This window comes from Salmo salar, chromosome ssa18, assembly GCF_905237065.1.
Source record: "Salmo salar chromosome ssa18, Ssal_v3.1, whole genome shotgun sequence".
NCBI lineage: Eukaryota > Metazoa > Chordata > Actinopteri > Salmoniformes > Salmonidae > Salmo > Salmo salar.
In genome coordinates, this window is record NC_059459.1 from 4,298,006 (window position 1) to 4,314,080 (window position 16,075).

Below are 16,075 nucleotides of genomic sequence, written 5' to 3' on the forward strand. Positions count from 1 at the left end.
AGCAGAGAGGACTAGGCTAAGCCTTCATTAGAAAACACAGGGCTTAATTGTACTCTAAATTACTGCTCTGAACTGAAGGGATTAGAGGAGCCCCCATTGAGTCTGAAATAGATTAGTGCTAGGCAGCGTCCCAAATGGCACCCTATTCGCTATACAATGCCCTACTTTTGACCAGGGCCCTGGCCAAACATAGTGCATAATATAGGGAATAGGGTGCCATTTGGAATGCAGATCTACTCTCCCAGACCCCAGCTGCACTCAACTGTATCGCTGGACAAATGGGGGGAGTGAGTTTCAAGGTCTAAATATACTCATATACAATGCACATATGGATGGTAGACTTACAGTACCAGTCAACAGTTTGGACACACCTACTTATTCAAGGGTTTTTCTTTATTTTTACTATTTCTACATTGTAGAATATTAGTGAAGACATCAAAACTATGAAATAACACATACGAAATCATGTAGTGACCAAAAAAAGTAAATCTGAGATTATTCAAAGTAGCCACCCTTTGTCTTGATGACAGCTTCGCAAACTCTTGGCATTCTCTCAACTAGCGATACAGTCACCGGAAATGCATTTCAATTAACAGGTGTGCCTTGTTAAAAGTTAATTTGTGGAATTTCTTACCTTCTTAATGCGTTTGAGCCAATCAGTAGTGTTGTGACAAGGTAGTGGTGGTATACAGAAGATAGCCCTATTTGGTAAAAGACCAAGTCCATATTATGGCAAGAACATCTCAAATAAACAAAGAGAAATGACAGTACATCATTACTTTAAGACATGAAGGTCGTGCAGCCGTATTCATCAACCTGGCCAAGGCTTTCGACTCTGTCAATCACCACATTCTTATTGGCAGACTCGACAGCCTTGGTTTCTCAAATGATTGCCTCGCCTGGTTCACTAACTACTTCTCAAATAGAGTTCAGTGTGTAAAATCGGAGGGCCTGTTGTCCGGACGTCTGGCAGTCTCTATGGTGGTGCCACAGGGTTCAACTCTCGGGCCGAATCTCTTTTCTGTATACATCAATGATGTCGCTCTTGCTGCTGGTGATTCTCTGATCCACCTCTACGCAGACGACACCATTCTGTATACTTCTGGCCCCTCTTTGGACACTGTGTTAACTAACCTCCAGACGAGCTTCAATGCCATACAAGTCTCCTTCCGTGGCCTCCAACTGCTCTTAAATGCAAGTAAAACTAAATGCATGCTATTCAATTGATCACTGCCCGCACCTGCCCGCCTGTCCAGCATCACTACTCTGGACAGCTCTGACTTAGAATACGTGGACAACTACAAATTCCTAGGTGTCTGGAAGACTGTAAACTCTGGTTCCAGACTCACATTAAGCATCTCCAATCCGAAATTGAATCTAGAATCGGCTTCCTGTATCGCAACAAAGCATCCTTCACTCATGCTGCCAAACATACCCTCGTAAAACTGACCATCCTACCGATCCTCGACTTTGGCGATGTCATCTATAAAATAGCCTCCAACACTCTACTCAACAAATTGGATGCAGTCTATCACATTGCCATCCGTTTTGTCACCAAAGCCCACACTACCCACCACTGCGACCTGTACGCTCTCGTTGGTTGGCCCTCGCTTCATACTCGTCGCCAAACCCACTGGCTACAGGTTATCTACAAGTCTCTGCTAGGTAAAGCCCCGCCTTATCTCAGCTCACTGGTCACCCACTCGTAGCACGCGCTCCAGCAGGTATATCTCACTGGTCACACCCAAAGCCAATTCCTCCTTTGGTCGCCTCTCCTTCCAGTTCTCTGCTGCCAATGACTGGAACAGAACTGCAAAAATCACTGAAGCTGGAGACTCATATCTCCCTCACTAGCTTTAAGCACCAGCTGTCAGAGCAGCTCACAGATCACTGCACCTGTACATAGCCCATCTGTAAACAGCCCATCTATCTACCTGATTCCCATACTGTATTTATTTATTTATCTTGCTCCTTTGCACCCCAGTATCTCTACTTGCACATTCATCTTCTGCACATCTACCATTCCAGTGTTTAATTGCTATATTGTAATTACTTCGCCACCATGGCATATTTATTTCCTTAACTCCCTTATCTTACCTAATTTGCACTCACTGTATATAGACTTTTTGGTTTCTTTTTTCTACTGTATTATTGACTGTATGTTTTGTCTTTTCCATGTGTAACTCTGTGTTGTTGTATGTGTCAAATTGCTATGCTTTATCTTGGCCAGGTCGCAGTTGCAAATGAGAATATGTTCTCAACTAGCCTACCTGGTTAAATAAAGGTGAAATAAACATTTTTTTTTTTTTTAATTGTGTCATAACTCTCCTGTGAATATCTGAAGGATCAGGTTACAGTGGGTCCACTCTACAGTGCCCTCTCTCTCCTGCAGAAGGGGAGAGGGGTGAAGTTGGCCGTTTTATGATGGTCGTAAATACCTGCAGGAACTCTTTCTCTGCCACTCTGCAAATGGAAGTTAAAAATCCCATTGTTACAACAGAGAGAGATTTTGTAGGACTGTGACATCCAAGATTGGATATTGAAACAATATTTCTGTAATCCAAACAGTTGGAACGGTCCGTGGGTACTGAAAGAACAATTATGTCAGATCAGTTGATGTTTTGGGATCTCCTGAAGGACGGTATAACAACATAGCTGTATTTCTAAATGTCTATATTTCCCAGTTATCAGATTTACATCTAAATGTTGTGGAACTTATATGATTAAATATGAAACTATCTGTGAGAAGATGAAATGTGATGTTAGACTTCTAAATAACAATTATTTTTCATATAAAAGCTCTACCCAGTCAGTGACCACAACCACGTGAGCACAGACATTATGTAGGCGTCATGGAATTCCCCTTTTGCCAGAGTGCATAAAACCCCTCGTGAAGAATTAACATATCAGACCAAGCAGACGGACGGTGTTGAACCAGACGTCACGAATGGTCCGACTCTATGAGACCAGAAAAACATGGAGCGTGGTTGCACATTGAAATGGTTAGAAACTCTGAAACTCTCTCTCGAAGAAGACTACACAGGAACATTCAGTCTGCAGCTGTTTAAGTACTTTAGTCTAGTAAACTCGACCGAGAACCACTGGGTGATACTTTGAAAGATCCATTCTAACGAACACTTCCTCTGGAAGATCTGTTCCCACAGACACTTCGAAACCAAAAAGCTACAACTACAAAAGCCATTGTGACCTTTGAGGACAAACCAGAGACTTCTGTCGATCTACTCTCCCCAGACGGACCGGCGATTTCAACAGAGACAACAAAGACATACAATCGTAAATATGTACATTGCATTTCAAAATCCAAATGAGTGGTTGTTGGGGTGCTAAATATCCATATTTACGATGAGCGTATTATTCAACTGTAGGTAAAGTCATTTTTCTCTTCTCCTGCTCTTTCTTACATGCCCCTCCCTTTTCATTTTTGTAACAAGCCATCATATCGGGTTAGTCCACTAGGGACTTTTCATTGAATTGTGTACTAATCATTGTGTAAGCTATCCTGTTTGTGTAATAATTTAGTTAGTCAATAAATAATTAAGCTAATAGAATTGCTGCAAAGAAACCACTACTAAAGGACATCAATAAGAAGAAGAGACTTGCTTGGGCCAAGAAACACAAGCAATGAACATTAGACCGTGGAAATATGTCCAAATGTGAGATTTTTGGTTCCAACCGCCATGTCCTTGTGAGATGCAGAGTAGGTGAACGGATGATCTCCGCATGTGGGGTTCGCACCATAAAGCATGGAGGAGGAGGTGTGATGGTGTTTTGCTGGTGACACTGTCGCTGATTTACTTAGAATTCAAGTCACACTTAACCAGCATGGCTACCACAGCATTCTGCAGCGATACGCCATCCCAGCTGGTTTGCGCTTAGAGGGACTATCATTTGTTTTTTAACAGGACAATGACCCAAAACACACCTCCAGGCTGTGTAAGGGCTATTTGCTCAAGAAGGAGAGATGATGTCCAACTCATTTGAGATGAGTTGGACAGGAGAGTGAAGGAAAAGCAGCCAGCAAGTGCTCAGGATATGTGGGAACTCCTCCAAGACTGTTGGAAAAGCATTCCAGGTGAAGCTGGTTGAGAGAAAGCCAAGTGTGTGCAAAGCTGTCATCAAGGCAAAGGGTGGCTACTTAGAAGAATATAAAATATATTTTGATTTGTTTATCACTTTTTTGGCTACTACATGATTCCATATGTGTTATTTCATAGTTTTGATGTCTTAATGAAAATAAAGAAAAACCTTTGAATGAGTAGGTGTGTCCAAACTTTTGACTGGTACTGTCCATGTATGATAGCTTCACCACACACACGCAAACTCACACATGAATGCACATGTATATACACTATTAATGCCTAAATGGATTCAAGGGATATTTACTGAAAGGATATGGGCTTATTGTATGTTTATTGCATGTTGGACAAATATTTACATATCTGTCACAATATAGCCAAACACAAGATGTCTATAATGTTCCGCAGCCTGTCAAACCTGTTGACAACGAATTTGACTAACTGATAAATGTGTGGATCTGGACGTGGATAAACACATACAGCTTTCACTTCCAATGATGTGATTAAAGCTTGTAATTTACAGCAACAATTTATCTGCACATGTGTGCTCTGTTTAACTGCTGGTTTGAGGGAGAAATGAAAAGCTAGTGGTGTATGTATATATATATATATATATATATATATATACACACACACAGTGGGGGGAAAAAGTATTTGATCCCCTGCTGATTTTGTATGTTTGCCCACTTACAAAGAAATGATCAGTCTATAATTTTAATAGTAGGTTTATTTGAACAGTGAAAGACAGAATAACAACAAAAAAAATACAGAAAGACGCATGTCAAAAATGTTATAAAATGATTTGCATTTTAATGAGGGAAATACGTATTTGACCCCTCTGCAAAACATGACTTAGTATATATATATATATATATATATATATATATATATATATATATATATATATATATATATATAAATATATATATATATATATATATATATATATATATATAGAGAGAGAGATTTATAAATCTTCTTCAGGCTAGGGTCTTTTTTTCTCAGTTTCCGCCTGACTGACGTGCCCAAAGTAAACTGCCTGTTGCTCAGGTCCTGAAGCCAGGATATGCATATAATTGGTACCATTGGAAAGAAAACACTCTGAAGTTTGGGGAAATGTTAAAATAATATAGGAGACTAGATATGGTAGGAGACAATCCAGAGAAAAACCAACCAGATTATTTTTTTTTTTTGAGAACCCATGCTCTTACAGTGGAAAGAATAGGGAAATAATTAAATCTACCTCCCAGTATGCAATTCCTAAGGCTTCCACTGGGTGTCAGCAATCAATATTCAAGGTTTCAGGCTTGTTTCTTCCAAAACGAGTAAGAATAATGAGTTTTAGTACTGGGACACACTATTGGAAATTTGTGTATGCGCGCGAGCGATGAAGACGAGATGCACCTGCTAATATCGTTTTCCTATTGAACATACTTCTTTCCGTATGAAATATTATAGTTTGATAACATTTTAGGGTATCTGAGGAGTCAATAGACTTGTTTTAACAAAGTTTAGTCGTAGATTTTTGGATTCCTTTCGCTGCATGTTGAAGGAGTGGATTACTGAAATCGATGGCGTTAACTAAATTGACTTTTTGGGGTATAAAGAAGGATTTTATCTAACAAAACGACACTACATGTTATAGCTGGGACTCTTTGGATGACAAATCAGAGGAAGATTTTCAAAAAGTAAGTGAATATTTCATCGCTATTTGTGAATTTATGAAACCTGTGCCAGTGGAAAAATATTTTGATGTGGGGCGCCATCCTCAAACAATCGCATGGCATGCTTTCGCTGTAATTTCACTACTGTAAATTGGACAGTGCTGTTAGATTAACAAGAATTTAAGCCTTCAACCGATATAAGACACTTGTATGTACCTACAAGTTTAATATCCATAATTTGTATGATTATTTATTTGAATTGCTCGCCCTCCAGTTTCACCGGAAGTTGGTACGCCTAGCCTTAAGATTATTTATAATAGGGGCCAAAAGGGGCCAAATCTGTAGGCATATTAGATCATTCTAGTCTGGTGGCTTTCCCTCAGTTCCCTCTCTTCCCCTCTCTTATCAAACTGAAATTACTACTATAGTTATCTAATCAGTGTTTTCACCCTGGTGTCTGTGTCCATGTAATAACGGACTCTCAGCAGTGCATCAGAGAGGAGTACAGTATGTTGTGTAGCTATAGTGAGCAGTGAGGGGAAGAGCAGGGCTGTGCTGGGAAGGGCATCAGTCTCCAGACCCACTAGACCCAAACACCATTAGTCTCTCTATTTGGACCCCTGCCAACCTTCACCCTTGTTCTGACAGAAGCCTCATCCATCCAACAGCCAACCTCAAAGGGCCTAAGAGATTAGCCCTCAGAAAGGCCTGTTTGACAGGATGCTCTATCAAAACCCTCTTGTCCACAGTGTGTAGGACAAGTGCAAATATACATGCACACCACCATGCAAACTCAGAGACGTGTACATACAGTGCCTTTGGAAAATATTCAGACCCCTTGACTTTTTCCAATTTTTGTTAACGTTACAGCCATATTCTAAAATGTATTAAATCATTTTTTCCCCATCATCAATCTACACACTATACCCCATAATGACAAAGCAAAAACAGGTTTTTATACATTTTTGCTAATTTATAAAACTCAGTACTTTGTGGAAGCACCTTTGGCAGCGATTACAGCCTTGAGTCTTCTTGGGTATGATGCTACAAGCTTTGCACACCTGTATTTGGTGAGTTTCTCCCATTCTTCTCTGCAGATCCTCTCCAAGCTCTGTCAGGTTGGATGGGGAGCGTTGCGGAACAGCTATTTTCAGGTCTCTCCAGAGATGTTCGTTAGGGTTCAAGTCTGGTTCTCTGGCTGGGCCACTCAAGGACATTCAGAGACTTGTCCCAAAGCCGCTCCTGCATTGTCTTAGCTGTGTGCTTAGTGTCGTTGTCCTGTTGGAAGGTGAACTTTCGCCCCAATCTGAGGTCCTGAGCGCTCTGGAGCAGGTTTTCATCAAGGATCTTTCTGTACTTTGCTCCGTTCATCTTTCCCTTGATCCTGACTAGTATCCCAGTCCCTGCCACTGAAAAACATCCCAACAGCATGAGGCTGCCACCACCATGCTTCACCGTAGGGATGGTGCCAGGTTTCCTCCAGACGTGACGCTTAGCATTCAGGCCAGAGTTCAATCTTGGTTTCATTAGACCAGAGGATCTTGTTTCTCATGGTCTGATAGTCTTTAGGTGCCATTTGGCAAACTCCAAGCGGGCTGTCATGTGCCTTTTACTGATGAGTGGCTTCCATCTGGCCACTCTACCATAAAGGCCTGATTGGTGGAGTGCTGCAGAAATGGTTTTCCTTCTGGAAGGTTCTCCCATCTCCCCCAAGGAACTTTAGAGCTCTGTCAGAATGACCATCAGGTTCTTGGTCATCTCCCTGACCAAGGCCCTTCTCCCCCAATTGCTGAGAATGCTCTAGAAAGAGTCATGGTGGTTCTAAACTTCTTCAATATAAGAATGATGGAGGCCACTGTGTTCTTGGGGACCTTCAATGCTGCAGACATTTTTTGGTAACCTTCCCTAGATCTGTGCCTCGAGACAATCCTGTCTCGGAGCTCTACGGACAATTCCTTCAACCTCATGGCTTGGTTTTTTCTCTGTCAACTGTGGGACCTCAACATGCCCTGTCAACTGTGGGACCTTATATAGACAGGTGTGCGCCTTTCCAAATCCTGTCCAATCAATTGAATGTACCACAGGTGGACTCCAATCAAGTTCAAGAAACATCTCAAGGATGATCAATGGAAACAGGATGCACCAGAGCTCAATTGAGTCGCATAACAAAGGGTCTGAATACTTATGTATTTTAAGGTTTTTCTGCTTTTTATTTTTAATACATTTGGAGAAAAAAAAATCTATAAACCTGTTTTTGCTTTGTAATTATGGGGTGTTGTGTGTAGATTGCTGAGGATTTTTTAAATGTATTTAATCCATTTTAGAATAGGCCTGTAATGTATAAAATGTGGAAAAAAATCAAGGAGTCTGAATACTTTCCAAAGGCACTGTACACGTACAGCTTTTGGCCTCCTCAACTACTGAGTAGCATGTTTGATATAGGGTGACCTATAAACATGTTCTCGCACACCCCTGTGTCAAGGAAAAGTGGACTATATACAACTACCACTCAGAGCGTATCCACATACTGTACATGCATGAGCTCTTACAAAAGTTCCTAAATACACTTGATGTACACTCTATACTCTCCTGTCTCTCTCACTCCTGCATTCTCCTGTCTCTCTCACTTGCACATACACCAGTACAGAACTTCAGGTCAGGTACACATATTGAACCTTTTATTTAACTAGGCAAGTCAGTTAAGAGCAAAATCTTATTTACAATGACGGCCTACACAGGCCAAACCCAGATGACGCTGAGCCAATTGTGCCCTGCCCTATGGGACTCCCAATCACGGCCGGTTGTGATACAGCCTGGATTTGAACCAGGATGTCTGTAGTGATGCCTCTAGTACTGAGTTGCAATGCCTTAGACCACTGCGCCACTCGGGAGACCCATAGAAGACCATTTTTAATTAAAAGAAAAAAGGTTCACTATATTTAACAATGATTAACACATAAAAGCATTCTTGAGTTCTTTGAATTGACAATTGTGACCTGGAAGATCATCTAGTTTATTCTGGGTTGTGACAACCGGTAGTTCATGTTTAACTTGTTTTTATCTGTCAGTGAGTCAGTCTAAGCTTTTATTGCAGCGATAAATCACTTTTAATTAAAGGACATAAAAGCATTTTCCTTCAGGTCAGACGAGGGCCTCAAAAATGATATGTTTCTTTGGGATAACAGGCTGCCCTTCATTAATAGGAGCTGAGCCAAGGCAGCAAACGCCACAGCCTCACTGGCCTCTGTGTGTGTGTGTGTGTGTGTGTGTGTGTGTGTGTGTGTGTGTGTGTGTGTGTGTGTGTGTGTGTGTGCGTGCGCACACGAGCATGCCCGTGTGTTCTGTGTGTTGCTCCATTACTCTGCAATCTAATGCTCATCTGCTTATTCTGTGCTTCTATGCTCAGGAGCTACTGAACAGACCTAGCCCTCACCACACAGTCAAAACCACCCAGCCTGGCTTTCTGAAGACACATAACACGTTGAAGGGAAACAGTGGAATCATCTCAGCATTGCCTTATCCAGCTGCTTTCTAAAAAGCCATCAGTTGTTTGTAAAGGCCATCATGTGGGAAAAGGGACATAAGTTCCGATATTTCAACTGAGTTCCTGAGAAACAAAGCCTTTTCACCAGTCCCTTCCTGGAGGGCTTCACCCCCAGGACTAAATAAGGCTGCTGCTTGTATCAGAAGTGCAGCTGGACAGAGTTCCCTTGGTTTTCATACTGAAACACAAGAGGGCTGCTGTGGTTTGGTTATGTGACAGGAACATATTGTGACAGGATTGGTTATGTGGCAGGACTGTGTGCTCTCTTTCTCTGCGGCCGACATGAGTAAGTCACTTAAGTGTGTTAACCCTCGCAAGGCTGCAGGCCCAGACGACATCCCAAGCCACGTCCTCAGAGCATGTGCAGACCAGCTGGCTGAAGTGTTTAAGGACATATTTAATTTCTCCATATCCTAGTCTGTTGTGCCCACTTGCTTCAAGATGTCCACCATTGTTCCTGTACCCAAGAAAGCGAAGGTGACTGAACTAAATGACTATCGCCCTGTAGATCTCACTTCTGTCATCATGAAGTGCTTTGAGAGGCTAGTTAAGGGCCTACATCACCTCCACCTTACCCGACAACCTAGACCCACTACAATTCGCATACAGCCCCAACAGATACACAGACGACGCAATCGCCATCGCACTGCACACTGCCCTATCCCACCTGGACAAGAGAAATAACTATGTAAGAATGCTGTTCATCGACTACAGCTATGCCTTCAACACCATAGTGTCCCCAAGCTCATCACTAAGCTCAGGGCCCTGGGTCTGAACCCCTCCCTGTGCAACTGGGTCCTTGACTTCCTGACGGGCCGACCCCAAGTGGTGAAGGTAGGCAACAACACCTCCACCACGCTGATCTTCAACACGGGGGCCCCACAGGGGTGTGTGCCCAGCCCCCTCCTGATTGTGGACTACAGGAGACAGCAGACAGAGCACACCCCATCCACATAGACGGGGCGGCTGTGGAGAGGGTCAAAAGCTTCAAGTTCATCGGCATGCACATCATTGACGACCTGAAATGGTCCCTTCACACAGACAGTGTGGTGAAGAAGGCGCAACAGCTCCAAGCAGGCTGGCATGTGCCTTGTACTGAGGAGTGGCTTCTGTCTGGCCACTCTACCATAAAGGCCTGATTGGTGGAATGCTGCAGAGATGGTTGCACTGTCAACTATGGGACCTTATATAGACAGGTGTGTGTCTTTCCAAATCATATCCAATCAATAGTTATGTAAATAAGGTATCTGTTTTTTTATTTGAAAAACATTTACTAACATTTCTAAAAACCTGTTGTTGCTTTGTCATTATGGGGTATTGTGCGTATATTGATGATGAAATTCATTTAATACATTTTTAAACAAGGCTGAAATGTAACAAAATGTGGAAAAAGTCAAGAGGTCTGAAAACTTTCTGAATGCACTGTTTGTATGTATGTGTATATATATTGCTCGTTCTGATATTTCTTCATTTTTTTCTCTTTACTTTTTGAATTATGTACGTATTGTTTTGTATTACTAGGTATTATTACTGCACTGTTGGAGCTAGAAACACAAGCATTTCGCTGCACCTGTGATAACCTGTGATGTCAACAACTACAGACCAGTATCCCTTCTTTCTTTTCTCTCCAAAACTCTTGAACGTGCCGTCCTTGGCCTGCTCTCCTGCTATCTCTCTCAGAATGACCTTCTTGATCCTAATCAGTCAGGTTTCAAGACTGGGCATTCAACTGAGACTGCTCTTCTCTGTGTCACGGAGGCTCTCCGCACTGCTAAAGCTAACTCTCTCTCCTCTGCTCTCATCCTTCTAGACCTATCTGCTGCCTTTGATACTGTGAACCATCAGATCCTCCTCTCCACCCTCTCCGAGTTGGGCATCTCCGGCGCGGCCCACGCTTGGATTGCGTCCTACCTGACAGGTCGCTCCTACCAGGTGGCGTGGCGAGAATCTGTCTCCGCACCATGCGCTCTCACCACTGGTGTCCCCCAGGGCTCTGTTCTAGGCCCTCTCCTATTCTCGCTATACACCAAGTCACTTGGCTCTGTCATATCCTCACATGGTCTCTCCTATCATTGCTATGCAGACGACACACAATTAATCTTCTCCTTTCCCCCTTCTGATAACCAGGCGGCGAATCGCATCTCTGCATGTCTGTCAGACATATCAGTGTGGATGACGGATCACCAGCTCAAGCTGAACCTCGGCAAGACGGAGCTGCTCTTCCTCCCGGGGAAGGACTGCCCGTTCCATGATCTCGCCATCACGGTTGACAACTCCCTTGTGTCCTCCTCCCAGAGTGCTAAGAACCTTGGCGTGATCCTGGACAACACCCTGTCGTTCTCCACTAACATCAAGGCGGTGACCCGATCCTGTAGGTTCATGCTCTACAACATTCGCAGAGTACGACCCTGCCTCACACAGGAAGCGGCGCAGGTCCTAATCCAGGCACTTGTCATCTCCCGTCTGGATTACTGCAACTCGCTGTTGGCTGGGCTCCCTGCCTGTGCCATTAAACCCCTACAACTCATCCAGAACGCCGCAGCCCGTCTGGTGTTCAACCTTCCCAAGTTCTCTCACGTCACCCCGCTCCTCCGCTCTCTCCACTGGCTTCCAGTTGAAGCTCGCATCCGCTACAAGACCATGGTGATTGCCTACGGAGCTGTGAAGGGAACGGCACCTCCATACCTTCAGGCTCTGATCAGGCCCTACACCCAAACAAGGGCACTGCGTTCATCCACCACTGGCCTGCTGGCCCCCCTACCTCTGAGGAAGCACAGTTCCCGCTCAGCCCAGTCAAAACTGTTCGCTGCTCTGGCACCCCAATGGTGGAACAAGCTCCCTCACGACGCCAGGACAGCGGAGTCAATCACCACCTTCCGGAGACACCTGAAACCCCACCTCTTTAAGGAATACCTAGGATAGGATAAAGTAATCCTTCTAACCCCCCCCCCTTAAAATATTTAGATGCACTATTGTAAAGTGGTTGTTCCACTGGATATCATAAGGTGAATGCACCATTTTGTAAGTCGCTCTGGATAAGAGCGTCTGCTAAATGACTTAAATGTAAATGTAATGTAATAACATCTGCAAATCTTTGTACACGACCAATAAACTGATTTGTTTTAGTAAGAGATCTCTGAGTACTAAGAGGCCTTAAATGGCAAAGGGTTTGGGTTTTGGGGGCAGTTGAGAAAAACATGAATGAATAATATGTCGAAACAAGACACTGTTAATCTAGAACGTAAATAATGATATGGCTGTAAGGTGAGTTTCACTCCTCAGTAATTTCGACACACAAAAGCCTTTTGAGGGGTTGTGGGAAAAGTGAGTGTTACACAACGGAGAAAAGAAACAAGAAACACATGCTTGGTGGCACACATATCAAGTTTCCTTTTGAATGGGAGGGAAGCAACAAAGAACAAGGTACCTACAAGGTATAGAAACATTTTCTCATCTCGTACAACCTTACCTGACATTCTATATTGAGGCTTTCGTGTGGCTTTTTAATTTAGGTAGACTGCTTTGAGACATAACAATCCACCAGTGTTGCATATCTGAAACTTGTGGGCTGTATTAACGTCCATGAGGAAAATCTTGCACATGTTCAGCGCATGGTTAAGGGTCTGTTCAAAGGGGTGCAAACGTTGCAAAACGGTTAGAATAAAATGCCTTTTTTGTAACAGATATGATTTTCTGTCATGATGACCTGGGCATCATGTCAACTCTATTCATTAAATATTTATCTGCAGCATTTAACATCTATTCTGAATGTTGCACCTCAAGGAACACAACCCCAAGTGTAGGGAACATGTATTAACACTCACACTTGATGTTGAAAGATGCGTTAGTAGAGTGGGCCTTCTCTCCTGTGACCGTGTTGGTGGCCACGCACTCAAAGTTCCCAGCGTCCACTCTCCGGTCCACCGCCGTGAACTTGAGGTTGCTGACCTCGCGGAACCGCCTCTCGGTGTCATCCAGGGGCTGACCGTTGTTTAGCCAGCCATACTGGATGTCTGCTGGGTCGCTGACCTCACAGCGGAGCATGGCACTGCGGCCATGCAATGCATCCTGGGATTTGGGCTCCTTAGTGAACTGGATAGGTGCTGCCTGGATGCAAAGAACTGAGGGAAATAGAGGAGAGAGGGGGAGGGGGAGGGGAGGGACAATGTGGGGAGAGAGAGAGAGATAATGTTGAAATTAGGTTACCACTGACCACAATAGTAACATTTTTATTGCAGTTTCCATTAGTCACCATTGTACCACAACAACATTTGGTCTTGAGTAATGAAGCCATTACAGCTTTGATTCGAGTCATTCAAGACATTTAAATGTTGTTTAATAGTAGGTCTTAATCCAGTGAATAAACATTGTCAGGAAACGGACAGCTGAATTGAAAACTGAAATGTATTGCTAAAATGTTGTAAGGATAAATGACAGCCAAGAATAGTAGATTCTCATTCCGAATGTATTGGAAAAATAATTCAAGCCTTTCTATAGATTTTTTTCTGCAGTACAGGCTTGTCTCCTGAAAGAGCTGTGTTTCATTAGAACAGAGGGAGAAGGAAAGAGAGACTTCTGACACATATCTTCTCCTTCCTCATGGTCATGCTCCATCAGCTCACAGACATACAGCTCTCACAAACTGAGACATGATGGCTCACACACGCGCACACACACACACATATTAACAAGCACACACGCACTTAACTCTCAGCACTATAGAGAAATATTTTCTGCCCTATTTACTAATGTCTCCATGATTTGAGGAGCAGTGAAAAGGATGGGAATAAAAACAGGCTCGTCCACAGTTGACCTATATCAAAATGTGACAGACTAAATTTGACCATAGGACAAACAGTGAGAAATAAGGGATGGTGCTGGTTGCATTCAAAGGGCTCTGGTCAAAATAAGTGCACTATGTAGGGAATAGGGTGCCATTTGGGATGCAATCCAGGCCTCTCAGTAGGCTTACACTAAATCATGGCCCACTGAGTGTTGTTATGAGTTTTCACGTCATGGTCTGTGGCAAAGTGTATTATCAAAGTGAAAGATCCATTGGCAGAGTTGACGTAAACTTGAAATACACCTAGTTGAGTGTGTGTATGGTTTCTCTGTTCATCAAGGACTGGGCTCATGTGGGTTAAAGGGCTTTTGTATTGGTCTGATGCGAGATGATTAAGTAACTTCGCTTTAAAAAGCTTGGAAAATTCCAGAATAATTATGTCATGGCTTTAGAAGCTTCTGATAGGCTAATTGACATCATATGAGTCAATTTGAGGTGTACTTGTGGATGTATTTCAAGGCCTACCTTCAAACTCAGTGCCTCTTTGTTTGACATCATGGGAAAATCAAAAGAAATCAGCCAAGCCCTCAGAAAAAAACATTGTAGACCTCCACAAGTCTGGTTCCTCATTGGGAGCAATTTCCAAATGCCTGAAGGTACCACGTTCATATGTACAAACAATAGTACGCAAGTAAAAACAATATGGGACCACGCAGCTGTCATACCGCTCAGGAAGGAGATGCGTTCTGTCTCCTAGAGATGAATGTACTTTGGTGCAAAAAGTGCAAATCAATCCCAGACCAACAGCAAAGGACAGTGTGAAGATGCTGGAGGAAACAGGTACAAAAGTATCTATATCCAGAGTAAAACGAGTCCTATATCGACGTAACCTGAAAGGCCGCTCAGCAAGGAAGAATCCATTGCTCCAAAACCGCCATAAAAAAAGCCAGACTACGGTTTGCAACTGCACATGGGGACCAAGATTGTACTTTTTGGAGAAATGTCCTCTGGTCTGATGAAACGAAAATAGAACTGTTTGGCCATAATGACCATCATTATGTTTGGAGGAAAAAGGGGGACGCTTGCAAGCCGAAGAACACCATCCCAACCATGAAACATGTGGGTGGCAGCATCATGTTGTGGGGGTGCTTTGCTGCAGGAGGGACTGGTGCACTTCACAAAATAGATGGCATCATGAGGGAGGAAAATGATGTGGATATGTTGAAGCAACATCTCAAGACATCAGTCAGGAAGTTAAAGCTTGGGCGCAAATGGGTCTTCCAAATGGACAATGACCCCAAGCATACTTCGAAAGTTGTGGCTAAATGGCTTAAGGACAACAAAGTCAAGGTATTGGAGTGGCCATCACATAGCCCTGACCTCAATCCTATAGAATATTTGTGGGCAGAACTGAAAAAGCGTGTGCGAGCAAGGAGGCCTACAAAACCTGACTCAGTTACACCAGCTCTGTCAGGAGGAATGGGCCAAAATTCACCCAACTTATTGTGGGAAGCTTGTGGAAGGCTACACGAAACGTTTGACCCAAGTTAAACAATTTAAAGGCAATGCTACCAAATTCTAATTGAGTGTATGTAAACTTCTGACCCACTGGGAATGTGATGAAAGAAATGAAAGCTGAAATAAATCATTGTCTCTACTATTATTCAGAAAAGTCACATTCTTAAAATAAAGTGGTGATCCTAACAGACCTATGACAGGGAATTTTTACTAGGATTAAATGTCAGGAATTGTGAAAAACGGAGTTTAAATGTATTTGGCTAAGGTGTATGTAAACTTCCGACTTCAACTTTATGTCACCCATTAAGCATGTTTGGGATGCTCTTGATCTACTGGACAACAGCGTGTTCCAGTTCCCACCAATATCCATCAACTTCGCACAGCCATTAATAAAGAGCAGTGGGACAACATTCCAGAGGCCACAATACACAGCCTGATCAACTCTATGTGAAGGACATGTGTCGTGATG

General features: G+C 43.1%; 1 protein-coding gene across 1 annotated transcript in view; it reads right to left on the reverse strand.

Annotated features, from left to right (window-relative positions):
• Window positions 1–16,075, reverse strand: part of ptk7b (protein tyrosine kinase 7b) — a 213,626-nt gene that overhangs the window by 93,519 nt on the left and 104,032 nt on the right. The window contains exon 2 of the mRNA XM_045700655.1: window positions 13,130–13,426. Coding sequence (XP_045556611.1) covers window positions 13,130–13,426 — 297 coding nt within the window. The remainder of the gene's footprint in view (window positions 1–13,129; window positions 13,427–16,075) is intronic.